The sequence below is a fragment of the Kogia breviceps genome, chromosome 10 (assembly GCF_026419965.1).
Source record: "Kogia breviceps isolate mKogBre1 chromosome 10, mKogBre1 haplotype 1, whole genome shotgun sequence".
NCBI classification, from domain to species: Eukaryota; Metazoa; Chordata; class Mammalia; order Artiodactyla; family Physeteridae; genus Kogia; species Kogia breviceps.
In genome coordinates, this window is record NC_081319.1 from 31813527 (window position 1) to 31830309 (window position 16783).

The 16783-nt window shown below is 37.6% G+C and overlaps 1 protein-coding gene across 50 annotated transcripts in view; it reads right to left on the bottom strand.

Annotated features, from left to right (window-relative positions):
* SLMAP (sarcolemma associated protein) overlaps positions 1-16783 on the bottom strand; it is a 307400-nt gene that overhangs the window by 182677 nt on the left and 107940 nt on the right. For 35 of the 50 annotated variants that reach the window (XM_059076191.2, XM_059076203.2, XM_059076207.2 and 32 more), the window contains 3 exons: positions 12071-12130; positions 6727-6807; positions 6385-6444 (listed from right to left, as the gene is read on the bottom strand). In XM_059076191.2, the coding sequence (XP_058932174.1) occupies positions 6385-6444; positions 6727-6807; positions 12071-12130 (201 nt within the window). Of the gene's footprint in view, positions 1-6384; positions 6445-6726; positions 6808-12004; positions 12131-16783 lie in introns of all 50 variants that reach the window. The other 15 variants (XM_067043824.1, XM_059076170.2, XM_067043828.1 and 12 more) reach the window with 1 other exon arrangement.

Sequence of the window (16783 nt, forward strand, 5' to 3'; positions counted from 1 at the left end):
AAGGGCCCAGCCGCTCCTCGGCATGTGGGATCTTCCCGGACCGGGGCACGAACCCGTGTCCCCTGCATCGTCAGGTGGACTCTCAACCACTGTGCCACCAGGGAAGCCCCTGACCTTTGCTTTAAATGTGGGTGAGAAACTCTGAACCACGTGATAAAGGGCCAAATCAAAACATTTCTGCCTGAGTTCTATTTTGCACGTGCATGTTTGTTGAAGGCTAATGTAGCCATAACATCTGTTACCTCAGCAACTGACAGAAGTGACCTAGCAGAAGCAGCTGGCCAGGTGGGTGCCATCCACTTTCTACTACTATCATCCATTCCTTTGGAAAGTCTGGTAGTTTAGTTGCAGGCTCGGTTGATGAGAACCTTCACAGTGGAGGAAGACCACTTTCTTGCTGTGGATATGTGCAGTCATGTGAGATAGGCCTAGGTGGTAGCCTATGAATTTAACTTTAGCAGCAGCCTCTTACTGTTGATTCTCACCCCCTTGCCATTCCTTCTGACCAGCCGGGTTCCTTCTTGACAACTGGACCTTTTGTTGGCTCCTCTGTCCTTCCCATTGTTCTTCTCTTTCTCTATAAATTCCCCCTGCTATCACAGTCTATCCCTATCCAGAGAATTCCCAAACACTATTACTGACTTCTTTCTGACCCAGTCTTATCTTTCTGCACATCTGCCCCACACAGCCTGTGTTGCACCACACTTTCCTACTGATAAATGTTATTCCTACATTAAACATTAGTCCTATTTGTAAATGTCAGTACTATTTTAAGGAAAGGCATGGCTCCCTTTTCCCTCTTGGTATACGCTGACTTATCTTTAACCAACACATCTGGGAAGCCCATTCTGACTACTGCTCCACCGCACCCCTGCTCCTAGCCAGGAAATTAGCTCTGCTCTCCAAAGTTCTCACCACACCTATCAAAACATTTATTACACTATCAACATGTCTCCTTACTCCATAAGACTGCAGCCTCCTCATGTGTCTTATCTCTGTATCTCCTGGGCCAATAAATGTCACAGAATTAAATGGAAAATGGCTTTCCAGTCCTAGTTTCTGTATCACACTTCCAACTGTATTTCTGGTTCCGAGGGTGACAATACAAAATTTCTGAATGTGAAAGGAAGAACTTTTAATAATTATGCTGGGACAACAGGTATAAATGGTTTCAGGAAAAAAAAAAAATGGTTTCAGGCAAACCAGAACCTATGGAAAACCTTCCTGTTCAACATGTGCCAAACTAAAAACAGCACATTGTCTTTCTACCACATCATTTAGACTATGTCCCTAGTTATTTATACGTCCTGTAAGTTGACAGTTGGATCTAGAATCTTTATCAGATTCAGGTTCAGTTTTTTGTCACTGAATACATCACATGTGATATGACACACTTTCAGGGTCATCTCAAATGATACTTCTTCCATGAATCACCTTTCCTCCCCATCTTCTAAGATAAACAATAAGAAACAAATATAAAATCTGGACATTTTCTCCTTTCTTTGACTCCTAATGGCAACAACCACCAAGAAACAGCTTATCATCTATACCTCTTCTATAGCCAATTTGTCTAGAAACTCCTCAAATCCCAAAGAGAGTCTTATTAGACTTTGAAACCACTGGAGTCTCTGGCACAGTTCCCTAAACAGAGCAAACTTGCATTAGACACTACTTGGACTGAATTCTAGTTTTCTTTTTGTCTTGTTTTTGGAAAATGATTTCAAGCATATAAAAATCTGTGGATCAAGCCACAGATTTATTTCTCTCAAAAGTGGTATAAATTGGTTGAAAATAATTAATATTTTAGGAGAAATTACTACTGCTATCATCATTTCATTTATATCTTATGGTGAACGTTTAATCTACTTTAGATTCTTTTCCTAACCCTAGATGACTAACATGACAGGTAGCTCATTATAATTCTAAAAAAAGATTGGCTGTTTTTAAAAAGGAAATAATAAAATTTGAAAATAATGGTTCAAGAAGCCAGGCATAGGGTTTCAATGAACAAAATAAAGGGGCTACTTTCTACAACTCTCAAGGTTAACACTGTGGTCTAATAATTTATACTCTTCATTTAAGAGAAAAATTCTGTCAGTCTACTGAACCTAATTACACAGACAACATAACATAACCACATATACTCAAGCATAACCCAAGTGTTTCTAATAAATGTCAGTAAATACATTATTTTAAAGAATTTAGGACTTCCCTGGTGGCGCAGTGGTTAACAATCTCTGTCTGTTAATGCAGGGGACACGGGTTTGAGCCCTGGTCCAGGAAGATCCCACATGTCACGGAGCAACTAAGCCCGAGTGCCACAACTACTGAGCCTGCGCTCTAGAGCCCGCAAGCCACAACTACTGAGCCTGCGCTCTAGAGCCCGCAAGCCACAACTACTGAGCACACAAGCTGCAACTACTGAGCACACAAGCCGCAACTACTGAAGCCCGCGTGCCTAGGGCCCGTGTTCCACAAGAGAAGCCACTGCAATGAGAAGCCTGCGCACCACAACAAAGAGCAGCCCTTACTCGCGGCAACTAGAGAAAAATCCACGGGCAGCAACAAAGACCCAATGCAGTCAAAAATAAATAAATTTATTAAGAAAAAAAGGGGCTTCCCTGGTGGCACAGTGGTTGAGAGTCCGCCTGCCAATGCAAGGGACACGGGTTCGTGCCCCGGTCCGGGAAGATCCCACATGCCGCAGAGCGGCTGGGCCCGTGAGCCATGGCCGCTGGGCCTGTGCGTCCAGAGCCTGTGCTCCGCAACGGGAGAGGCCAAAGCAGTGAGAGGCCCGCATACCGCAAAAAAAAAAAAAAAAAAAAAAAAGGAATTTACACAAATATTATAAAGAAAAACAATGGATGAAAAAACCATTTAGGGCTATGATGACTGTTTCTTGGAGACTCTTCTAAAATTTGCCACTTCTAATGGGTGATATTTCTTCATCAAATTACTGATTGACTTAACAATTCTATTCTTAAAATCAGGCTGCAAAATCTTGCAAGAGGTGTTGATAAAAATACTACTTCATTAAACAAAAGTTGGTAATCATATAGAAATGTAAGGAAAGTTTTTGGGTTCTGTTTTTGTCACCTTAACTGAAAGCAAGGTTAGGGAAACTAACCAATTTTCATCAATGGCACTCTAAGCAATTACCAGTAGCATTCGTACACCCACCCTCCTTCCACACGCACCTCGTGTTTTCCAGTCTCTGTCTCCTACAACTTCCCCTTTTATACCCTCTTCCTTGAGTCTGATTCTCTAGCCTATATCATGGGCACTTTTACAGATATAATTTAGCCTTCCCATTGTACTCAAGGATTAAAAAAAATTTTGCCCTGACATCTGGTAAACAGATAAATACATTATTAACTGGAAAAGATCTACAACGAACAACTGCTTTTCCCTAAAAGATAAAGTAGGAAATATTTTTTTAAATCCCACAATCTTATTTAATGAAAAGTTACCCTTTAACTGAAAGGTTTGCCTTTTTTAAAAAAACAAATTTATTTATTTATTTTGGGGGCTGCATTGGGTCTTCGTTGCTGCACACGGGCTTTCTCTAGTTGCGGTGAGCAGGGGCTACTCTTTGTTGCAATGGGCAGGCTTCTCATTGCGGTGGCTTCTCTTGTTGCGGAACATGGGCTCTAGGCATGCGGGCTTCAGCAGTTGTGGCACACAGGCTCAGCAGCTATGGCTCGCGGGCTCTATAGGGTAGGCTCAGTAGTTGTGGCGCATGGGCTTAGTTGTTCCACAGCATGTGGGATCTTCCCAGACCAGGGATTGAACCTGTGTCCCCTGCGTTGGCAGGTGGATTCTTAACCACTGCACCACCAGAGAAATCCCCAGATAGGTTTGCCTTTGTTAATCACCATCATTATTATTATTATCAGTATCTTCATTATGGGGCTTAACATGTTATGCTCCCAACAACATATTACGTGATCTACTTGTACTGTTTCATTTAATCCTCATAATAATCCTATGAAGTTGGTTTTCCCCAAACCAATAAATGAAAAAACACTGAAGCACAGAGGGGTTACGCTATTTGCCCAAGGATATATTACAAATAAATGGCAGGGGCTTCCCTGGTGGTGCAATAGTTAAGATTCCACGCTCCCAATGCAGGGGGCCTGGGTTTGAATCCTGCTTGAGGAACTAGATCCCACATGCATGCTGCAATTAAGAGTTCACATGCCACAACTGAGACCCAGCACAACCAAATAAATAAATAAGTTAAAAAAAACAAAACAAAAAAACCACAAATAAATGGCAGAGCTGGGACAGAACTCAGAGATCTTTGGCTCTTAGCCTCTTGGCTAGAGCCTGTCACTTTCCTAATGCTCTTGTGGTTTTATAACTTTGATGTAAGAGGTCTATTATTAATTCATTCAATAAACATCTGAGTTCTTCCAAATATCTGGCATTGTGGTAGGGAAGAGGACAAAAATAAAAACTAAAGCAGACGGACACATAAAATTACAAAAGCACTAATAACATTTGAATATAATTAACACAATCATAAACATTATTTACAGGAGTTACTCAGTTTTCCTGGGTATCTCCCTTGTATACAGGAGGTATACATGTTATTAAACTCCTGTTGATGTTGTTTTTTTCTAAAAAAAAAAAATTACTACTTATAAATCAATCTGGATTTGGCTGCTGAAAAGCTTTCTGGGAGATTTCTACAGTAAAAAAAGATCATAAGAACAGCTACTTCTTTACGACGGGTGTCCCTTCCTCATTCACCTCCCTTCTTGTTTCTGTGTGTCCTCCAAAGGCCCAAGGTTCCCAAACTTTTTCAGGATCAGCAACAACATTCTATGCAATAATGGTCTTACATTTCTTAGAAGAATCATAAATGCTCCAAGATGAGATTTCTGGCCTGTACATGCAATAACTTAGATTTATTATTACCACACTAGAAAAAAGGCATGTCTCGTAAACACCAAAGGTCACCTGAGAAGAGTGTGGATCAATAAGAATACCGGAAACTATTATCATACTTAAAAAACAGGTTGGCAGTTGGTTGCCCAGGCCAGTAATCCTCAGGGCTTCCCTTGGTACGGGAATTCAATCAAAGGTGGCTCAAAGAGCCATGTCAGCTTCAGTATCCATGGGGGAGAAAAGAGAAGGCCATGATGCCCAGACTAAGGAATTCGAGAGAATCTCAGTAATCTCTTGGTTAATCAACCCCAATCCCAATCATTACACAACTAGGAGAGCAGCAGGATCATGCAAGGTGAAACTAAGGCTTCCTTATATAATCCAAACTTAGGGTCTGTACTGGGAGATCCCTTAGTAGCCCAGCCAGAAGCAAAGGCATTTCTATACAAAGAAACCTCCACAGGCTACTTTTGTTGCTAATTTCCGAGAGTTGCCTGGTATTGGTCCACTGCTACTAAAACGCGTAACCTAGTGAGCTGAACTTATATGTCAACTTTCCTTGTGTACAATAAGGCAATTATAAAAGAGACTAAATGCTGGGTGGGAGAGGGAGGGGATATGGGGGTATATGTATACATATATAGCTGATTTACTTTGTTGTACAGCAGAAATTAACACATTGTAAAACAATTATACTCCAATAAAGATGTAAAAAAAAATAATAATTTTCTCTAAATGAGAAATGGATCAAAATACTTAAAAGTGAATCTTTGGTGTAGCAGCTGTTGTCATGATTGCAAAAAAAAAAAGGAGACTACATGCTGACAATCACAGATTTATCAATAAGCCATCCCCAGGCACTTTATTTGAAAAACACTTTTATAAATGCTAATTTAATTCCTACCCATTTCATTCTAAACAAGTAAATATCAAATAAATGTACTTCTTATTTAGAAGTGACACAAGTGAAAGAATTTATTATATGCACTGCTCATCTTAGCCCCACCCAAAATTTCTAGAAGAGTCCTAAGAACCTGGGGATATTTACCAGAGAATGAGGGCCAGAAAATGAGGAAATTTATAACTGCTACCATATGATAACAGAGCAAACAGGTAGTTCTTTCAAGAAAGTTAATATTTTTAATCTTCTTTTAGTTTACATTAAAAGTGGTAATTAGTTTCTATCAGAGACATCAAGGTAAACACAAAAAAGCCACAGCTGCATTTCTCATTCTACCACTTATTGCCTTGCCTTCATATAACTTTGATTGATACAAACTATTTTACAATTTAAATGTTTTTCTTTAAAGCACTGGCACCAACATCAACATTTTAAATTTTAGTTCCTGCTACTTTAGAGAACCTATCTTAATCTTTTAAGTTAAAACTTAGTTTTAACTAAAGCTTAAAACATCATATAACACATGATTTTGTGGCAAAGGGTGAATCTGATGCCCTGGTTTAAAATGTCTTAAAAACAAGTTAAAATACCTTTTAAGAGGGACACTTTAGCAAAGGGTTCATTTAGGTCTTGCTCATCCATTTGGGCATCTACAGAGGGGGGAAAAAGATAATTATAAACAGTAAACTCTATTAGCAAGCTATCATTATCAAAATAAAAATCTGAAATTTATACAGCTATTATATTTGGATCATTGAAAATAGTTTTAAAATTTATCCAAGACTCAAGGGAGTGACTTGATATATAGAAGTATTGCTTTTTCCCCCCAAACACAAACTTGGAGATCTCCACCCACACTAACCTGCATACGTGAACTGCTTGGTAGGTAACAATAACATCTACAGATTTATAAATATTAGGTTAAAACTCACCTGTAGTGTCGTCACTACTTTTCTCCTTGCTTGGACTCAGAGTATCTGATAAATCAGATTCCTTTGCTCTTGCCTGGTTCTCTAAGAAGAAATAAATAAATAAATAAATAAAAGTAGAATCTCTTTACAATTAAATAGCTTATATCAATAAAACTGCTTCAGGCTATGCGTGCTCTAAATCTACTGGTATGCAAAATAGTTTTAAAATTAACTGAGGTCACTGAATCTCTTACTTCTTCACCACTCTAGTCCAAAATGGAATGCTGGTTATTACACGTAGCTCATATTAAATTATAATGTGGATCATGATTGCTGTGCAGAGGAGGGCTGGGGCTTTTGTTCAAGGCTGTCCACTGGCCAACTGGAAACAAAAATGAAGCAAGCTTTGCTAAAGTATTCAGAGACCTGCAACAAATATAGCAAAATTCCCAGGACAATGTGGATACTGTATGAAGATGATGAAAGAAAAGGATTCTATTATATAAAAACACTAGTTAGGTTGCCTTAGTAATATTTATACTCATGATAAAAAACTCTTTTTAAAAAAATCACCAGTCTTTTATAAAAGTAACATTTAAAACAAGAAAATTAACAGCCTTTTATATCTAAAGAAAGTATTACTGTACCCGAACCACAGGCCTGAAATTCTTTGCTTGAGTTGATATTTCCTTAAACTCAAGGACCATTCTCACTACTTGGCCTGTTCAAGCTATATTAAGATAAAGCTTAAGCCCCATCACCTCTAAGGAAGTCTTCATTTCTCCAGCATGTTGCTCCTTTTTATTTATCTCCTCTGGGACATAGGGTTTTATAATTAATCATGTTCTATTTTATATCATTCTCTGTGTATACATATATCTTGTTTCCTTAGTGAGATTATAAATTCACTAAACATATAATTACTTTTTATAATGTTACACACTTAACTATACTGTTTGTGGTAATCTGTATCAAAAATTTAAATGTGTACATACACTTCTAGTACTTTTCCTAAGGAAATAATAGGCAACATATAGTATATATACGTAAGGACGTTCATTGCAGCATCGTTCATTATGGAATGGAAAATGTCCAAGATATGTTCACTACTATTAAGTAAAAGTAAAGTCTGTTAAGCCATGTATAAGATGACCCCTTTAGACTGAAAATAGCTATACACTTAGCTATGAATTTTTTGCTGTATATATTTATTCAAGTCTAGAAGGATCTACAACAGAGATACCATGGTCGTTTCTGAAAGTAGGGATGAACATTTATTTTCTAACTTCACATTGTTATACACTGTTTGAAAAGTTATAGCAAACATATATTGTTTTCATAATCAACTAAATCAGATATTTTTCATTTTAGAAGCAGTCAGAAACATATCTAAAACCATACGTCAAAATAATTAATACAATATTAAAATATAACTTGTTATGGCTGTTCCATATCAGAATACATCAGAACTTATGGCTTCACTTGTGAAATGAGTGATGGATTACAAAAAGCCTTTTGCTTCCTTTCTCACTGCCATTTCTAGTCAAAGGCCAACTGGGGAGAGACAGTGAGTTTAGATTAGAAGTGAAGTCACTGATTACTGAGGTCCATGGGAATCTAATCTGTGACCTCTGGTGCATTCATCGTGTACTATAGTCAGACATTTCTGAATGTACTAGTTTTGATCACTAAGTTACAGTCTCTAAGGCAGGCTAACACATCTTGTCTATATATAGAAAGAAAAGAAACCACTGTGGGAACAAAAAGGAAAAGACAAAAATGACTCTTTCCTAATTTTAATATTCTTGGCAATTTTATGATCAAGATATAGAGGTAAACCAAGAGGAACGTATTTTCAAAAGTATTCTTCTGGCTTAGAAGGAACTTTTATTTCCTATTTGGAGTAGTAGCCAGGAAGGTAAAACTGCCTTAGAGGTGGGGCTATCTTCTATTAAGATCTTACTAGAATATAAGCTCCATGAGTGCAGGAATTTTTGTTTTGTTAACTGCTATAATCCCACTGCATAGAATGGTGCACAGTACATAGTAGGTGTGCTAAAGAGAGGACCATCAGAGACACAATTTTACTTTGAGTAAGAAGGCAAGCTTTTAGCAAGTCAAGTCATGGTTCACCATTGTTGTGTCCTGATACTAGAGTTATTATATGGAGGCAAACAAAATCTATTCAAGATGAAACACAGGACACAACAAATGAGTGGTGGAGTCTCTACTGTTCAAAACATCTACTTCTCAGCTACGAAGCAACACCCAACTTTCCAGTATTAAAAGTCATTACTAGCTGATTTTCTGTGCAGTATTTAATCATTAAAATGCATACCAATAGTATATAGAAGTAAATGGAAGAATGGTTACCAACATCAATACCAAAACTGTTCCCAAACTGGCAAATCTACAATAAGGTGAATATTTTCACTATATCTTCAAGCAGACATAATGACGGATAGGCAAGACAAACACAGAAAACTTCCTACACCACTGGAACCATTATTTGCAAAGAAAGCAAGGTCAATGGTCAAGGGAAAAAAAAAAGGAGAACTAACATTTGTTGGACAACGGACCAGTGCTTCCTGCTTTATAAGCAATATTTCATTAAATTCCCACAAAATCCTCTAAGTTATATACTGTCAATCCCATTTTACGAATGAGGAAACTGAGGTTTAAAGAGCTAAAGTAAGTTGCCTAAGGGCACATAGCTAGTTACTGTAGAACCTGGAATTAAAAGCTACTGTTTGACCTACTCTGTATTCTTTCTACTTCCACCTTGAAATCAACTGTAAACTGCAAGTTGAGTTAGGACTTAAATAGAAGGCATATGCAACTTATGATTACATTTTTCATTAGGTGAAATACCTGACGGAAATACTACCAAGACTTGTAACAGCTGGTAATTGGCAATTTCCAACAACTGATATTTAAAATCAGTTTTAAATATCATTCCATTAAAAACATCAGCAATGAAAGTATTTAAAAAATAAAACAATCCAGCCAAATCCAAAAGAAAATACTTTATAGCCAGATATAAAGCATTTAAAATGTAATTTATTTCAGCCAACTAGTTTGTCACAAGGATTAGTATACCTCTGCATGCTAACTGTGGGAAGTACCAGTATAATGTTGACTGCTGATAGAAATAGCACTGGGTATATAAAACATCTCTATTATCATTCTTTTTTTGGCCACGCTGCACAGCTTGCAGGATCTTAGTTCCCTGCCCAGGGATCGAGGCCTGGTCAGTGAAAGCTCCCAGTCCTTACCACTGGACCACCAGGGAATTCCCTGTATTATCATTCATTTTGGGGGGCTGTGTTGGGTCTTCGTGGCTGTGTGCAGGCTTTCTCTAGTTGTGGCAAGCAGGGGCTACTCTTCCTTGCGGTGCGTGGGCTTCTCATTACAGTGGCTTCTCTTATTGCAGAGCTCGGGCTCTAGGCATGCGGGCTTTAGTAGTTGCAGCACATGGGCTCAGTAGTTTTGGCATGTGGGGCCTAGAGCACGCAGGCTTCAGTAGTTGTGGTGCACTGGCTTAGTTGCTCCGCAGCATGTGGGATCTTCCCGGACCAGGACTCGAACCTGTGTCCCCTGCATTGGCAGGCAGATTTCCAACCACTGCGCCACCAGGTAAGTCCCTGTATTATCATTCTTAAAGGATGTATTCTATTCACTTGCATGGACTTACTTGCCATAATTTATTTAATAAATGCCCTTATTATTGGACACTTATGTTTTCCTTTTTTTGTCTTTAAAACAACACAAACAAATGCCCTTGCACATTTGTCCAATTTGTTCCTTAAGATAAAAACTTAGAAGTGAAATTGCTAGGTCAAAAAGCATGTTCTTTAAAACTTTCAATACATATTTTATAGCCAGATTTTTTTTTTTTTTTTTTTGCGGTACGCGGGCCTCTCACTATTGTGGCCTCTCCTGTTGCGGGGCACAGGCTCCAGACGCGCAGGCTCAGCGGCCATGGCTCACGGGCCCAGCATGTGGGATCTTCCCGGACCGGGGCATGAACTCGCGTCCCCTGCATCGGCAGGCGGACTCTCAACCACTGTGCCACCAGGGAAGCCCTATAGCCAGATTTTAAAAGGAAATCGTAAGATTTTCTTTTTCAATAATGATATCACATAATCTCAAGGAAATATATTCTAATTCAGAATGCATTAAATAGAAGCACTTGGGTAGCAAGATACTTTTCTTTAATTATAAGAAGCACTGATTTTTTTCCAAGGCTTTACTTCTACATCAAAGTGTTGGCTATTTAACCAACTAATCTGAATAGGTTATTTAGGTGGTGAAGTAAAAGCTATTTTAAAATCTGTTCTCATCTCACTTTAATAAGATGAAATAAATTGCCATACGTACTAAAAATAGTTCACTGTTCTGAAACTCAATGCCTGCTTGCCAGAACAATATTAGTGATGCATATTTTATGCATTCTTTCTCCAAATATGGCATCTGCCATGCACAAAATTCCAAATGGAAGCCACCAGATATATGAAATAACACTATCCTTTTAAATAATTTTAAAAGCCAAGTGGATCCAGTTACTTTCATAAAACAAAATGTAATGAAATGGAGTATTGCAAACTTTCATCACTCATTGTTTTAGCTAACCAAAATGACTGTCAATTTAGTTTTAAATTTTATACTGGTATGTTCTTCTGATGAAAGTCCTAGAATGAATAATGAGCATATCCCACTAAATTTATTTGTACAATTTCCTTATACATAAAAGTGACTTGACAATATGATGCTTTAAAACTCACTTTTCTTCTCTAAGCCTGACAATTGTAACAGAAAAGAATCAACAGAATAAATTACTTCAAGCAATTACAGGACTGTTCATTAAAAAATATAAGGTTCTACATAATCATTTTTAACTCAAATTGAAATGCTAACAATTAATATTAAATATCATAAGGACTATTAAAGGTATGATACCCAACAAAATGGAACTGCAAGCATTTTTCACCTGTTTCAAAAAAGATTTACATTGCATTTGATTAAAATTTTGAGATCAAAGCTGAAAATAATGCTGGAAGTGAGACAGAGAGATTGCAACAAATCTTTAATACCTAACGAAACCTATTCCAAGCATTAAAAAAAAACCCACACATATATAACCATTTAAAAAGAAACGTTCTGATGAACATATCCTTCTTAAAACAGAACTCCAACTATTTTATATTATTATCTGATATTGTTACTGGATTGCCATTTTGTGAGCTGTAAGACATAAATTGATGGTTAAAGTATTATGACCTTGGAAATGTATACTAACCTTCATTATCCAAAAGAGTTGTCAAAACCCACAGAAAAATGCCACAGAAACCCACAGAAAACGAACCTTTTGAAAGCTTTGTTTCTTCTACCACTTTGGTTAGATGCCCCTCAACGATCAGCTTCTCTGCCAAAGAAAATAAACGTTACTATCCAAGCCCAAACTGAGTAGCAAGCACTTCCCTGAGCTGGGCAGTGTAACACATTCCATGACCAAATTTAAAGATGATAACATTACTCCCATGACTAGGCTTGAACAAAAACTTGAACCTGGAAGGGGAACTAAGAGAACTGGAACGATACTAGACGAATCAGGTTAATGCAGAAATCCGAGGGTAAGGGAACTGAACTGCCTTTAGTTTTCATTAGCTTTCACCTTATTTTAAAAGCCTTGAACTTTTAAAAAAGGACTCAGAACAAAGCAATCCTCTTTAAATCAAGGATATTAAGTTGAAATAAAGGAATTCTGAGAAGGTATTTCATTTAAATAAAGAAGTAATACAAATTATATTATACCAACAGTTTACTTTTCCCTATTGACACAATTTAGCAGAGATGCCTATATGACATGTTTCAGTAAAATGAATAATTTTAGAAGAGCTAATTATTGAAAGAAATTTAAAAAATTTTGCTTTTGTTTTATGGGGGATTCTCTGCAAATGTCTAATGTAGTTTCTTTATAATTTATTTAAAGTCAGATTTTCATATTCTGCCTTTCAGTTAGGAGGATAATATATCTATTCTGTATACATCATTATCTTGATCCTATATGTCAGTTGGTCTCCTTCATTTTACACTTCTGCAGTATGTGAAATAATTTCTCTATTCTCTATCCTTCAACCCAGTGCAACTTGGTCTATACCCATTAGTCAACCACTGAAACAGCCCCAAGATCACTATAACCTATCTGCCAAAGCCCATGGTTCCTTTTCTTAATTTTCATTTAACATAGGCTCTTTGCAGCATGTGTCACTGTTTGCTCCTGCCTTCTTGAAAAATAGGAAGTCAAAGTAATAAATTTAGATAATTTTAAAAGGCATTAGCCCTACAAGATATGTAACATAAGCTGTCTAACCCATCCTCTGTCCTACTCCATTCCATTCTTGAAAAGTCACTTCCTACAAACAACAACTTTTAACTTTTAGCCATTTCTTCTGGTATTTACATTTATATTTCTAAATAATACATTGCTATTTCTTAATTTTTCCATTTTGGCATTATTTACTGACAATCTCTTACAGATGATTATGCTCTCATATCCTATTATCATCCTCATAAGAGTTACATTTTGTCCATCTGTAATCAGTATTTATATTATGACTATTATCTATACCTGAGCCATATAATATGTGATAATTATATTTCTTTTCTTGTACAACATATACTATTTGGGGAACTTACAATGCCTTCTTTTGTTTTGCTAATTTTAAAAAATATATCTCAAACACAGCCCAAGTTCTTATAGAACCATAAAACTCTCAATATCCTCAAACATATCAGGCAGTCTATCACATTATATATCCCTGTCTCTCCCTTCTCCCGGCCCTTTAATCTTCCTGCTCCAGTCTGAGCTGTATCCTGTACAAGATCCCCTGCCCCCAGATTCCAAATCTTCCTCTTCCTGTTTTATTCCCTTGTTTTAGTGTAACATATCCTCGGATAATTTCCTGGTAAGGGGTGGATAGAAGGTAAATGTTTTGTAACTTTGTTCCCCTGAAAATGTTAGTGTTCTACCCTCACATTTGACTGGTTTGAGAGATACATAATTCTACAGGACATAATTTTCCTTCAGAATTTTTACAACATTGTTGCACTATCTTCTAGCTTCAAACTGGAAGGTAAGTCTAATGCCAGTCTGACTCTTGTTCCTCATTATGCAGTGTAGAAGCTTCTTGTGCTCAGCAATGCCTGGTTTGCCTGTCCTTTCTGGGGACCTGAGAAGACTGCACATTCCAAGTCCCTAGCACTCAGGAAGGTCCATGTGACTGGTTCTAGCCAGGGCCGAAGCATTTAAGAGTACAGCAGGGGGCTTCCCTGGTGGCGCAGTGGTTGAGAGTCCGCCTGCCGATGCAGGAGACACGGGTTCGTGCCCTGGTCCGGGAGGATCCCACATGCCGCGGAGCGACTAAGCCCGTGAGCCGTGGCCGCTGAGCCTGTGCGTCCGGAGCCTGTGCTCCGCAACGGGAGAGGCCACAACAGTGAGAGGCCCGCATACCGCAAAAAAAAAAAAAAAAAAAAAAAAAGAGTACAGCAGGATTTTTCTACACTTGTTCTCCCTCCACTCTAGAAACCATGTGTTCAGATTAGCCTAGATTCCTGAGTAACAATATAGAGCAGAGTGTTCTCCCTCACCATGGACATGTAGCATAAATGAAAAGTAATGTTTGTTGAATTAAGCCATTATGATTTCAGGATTTATTTGTTGCTGTATTATAATTTAGTTTATTATGGTTAATAATACAGTATGAGATCCTTTGTTTCTCTCTGGTAATTTTCATAATCTTTTCTTTATCCCTGGTGTTCTTAAATTTCATATACCTCAGTATATGGTCTTGATTTTAAAAACTGAGGTTAAATTCACTAAAGTGAACAATTCAGTGACATTTAGTATATTCATTATAATATGGAAGCAACAACTTCATCTAGTTCCAAAACATTTTCATCATCTCAAAAGAAAACCTCATATTCATTAAGAATTTACTTCCCATCCTCCAAAATCTCTTACCACTCAATTGATCATTTTATATTTCTAAAATTAGTCTCTACTCTCATTCTCTTTGTCCTTGTGTCCTATGTCTTTTATAATATTTTACTATGAATAGATCCATTCACCATATTTAATCAAAAGTTTACTGCCTTCCTTTTAAAACTCTTTTCCTTTGACTTCTAGGATACTACTCATTCCTACTTCTTTTATGTGCCTGCTCATTCCCTCCTTCTCAGCTTTTCACTGACTTTCCTTTATTTTATGATCTAAATCTGTATGTACAACTCAACAGCAAGAAAAAACAAAAAGACAAAAAAAAATCTGATTAAAAATTGGGCAGAAGATCTGAACAGATATTTTTCCAAAGAAGAAATACAGATGGCCAACAGGTACATGAAAAGATGCTCAACATCACTAATCATCTGGGAAATGCAAAGTAAAACCATAATGAGATATCACCTCACACTTGTTAGAATGGCTATTATCAAAAAGACAAGAAATAGCAAGAATGTGGAGAAAAGGGAACCCTGGTACATTGTTGGTGGGAATGTAAACTGATGCAGCCACTATGGAAAACAGTATGCGGGTTCTTCAAAAAATTAAAAGTAGAACTATATGATCCGGCAATTCCACTTTTAGGTATTTATCTGAAGAAAACAAAAACACTAACTTGAAAAGATATATGCACACCCATGTTCACTGCAGCACTGTTTTCAATAGCCAAGATAAAGAAACAACAGTAGGTATATATAATGGAATATTATTCAGCCATAAAAAGAATAAAATCTTGCCATTTGTGACAATATGGATGGACCTTAAGAGCAACGTGCTAAGTGAATTATGTCAGACATAGAAAGACAAAGACCATATGATCTCTCTTATATGTGGAATCTTTAAAAAACAAAACAAAACAAAACAAGCTCATAGATACAGACAGTAGACTGATGGTTGGCCAGAGGAGGGGAGTGGGAGGTGGGAGAAGTGAATGAAGGGAACACAAGGTTTAAAAAGGAGGGGAGGTAGGCAAAATGTAGCCTTCAAAAGCCTTGTGTGAAAAAAGTGATAGATTTGACATCAGATAAATTAAAACTTTCTATATGATCAAACTCACCATAAACAAAGGAAAAGGGCAAGTGCAAACATGGAAAAAATATTTGAAAAACAAGTAACAGATAAAAGGTTATTATTTGGGCTTCCCTGGTGGTACAGTGGTTAAGAATCTGCCTGCCAATGCAGAGAACACGGGTTCGAGCCCTGGCCCAGGAAGATCCCACATGCCATGGAGCAACTAAGCCCGTGCGCCACAACTATTGAGTCTGCGCTCTAGAGCCCGTGCGCCACAACTAATGAAGCCTGCACTCCTAGAGCCCATGCTCCACAACAAGAGAAGCCACTGCAACGAGAAGCCCGTGCACCACAACAAAGAGTAGCCCCCACTCGCCACAAATAAAGAAAGCCCACATGCAGCAACGAAGACCCAATGCAGCCAAAAATAAATAAATAAAAAATAAATAAATTTATTTTTATAAAAGGTTATTATTCACTCCATTCATTCATTCATTGAACAATTAATTAGGGAGTGCCTACTATATGCCAGACACTGTCCTAGGTGCTGGAAACACTAGAATGACAAAATCCCTGCCCTCCTGATTCTTACATTCTAATGGCACGGGGAGGGACAGGCAATAAAAAAATAAACAAATAGTATGTCAGATGGCAGTTACAGAGAAAAATAAAACAAGAAATGAGGAAATAGCCTGTGGAGAAGAAGGCAAAGATATGACATGCCGTCCAAAATGAGTAAGAAAAACACAAGAGAAAAAAGGCCAAAGAACAGGAACACAGAATTCACAGGCCAAGAAATGCAAATGTCCAGTAAACATGAAAAATTCTTGGTCTACCCATTAACACAACACCACGGCATTATTTGCCCATCAGGTTGACAAACATTCAGTACTGGGAGGAGTAGGTAAATGAGTAATCTTCTGCCCTTTCACAGTGGAAGTGTAAATTAGTATCTTTTTTTTTTTTAGAGGGCAATTTGGCAGGAACTATCCAAATGTTGAAAGCACA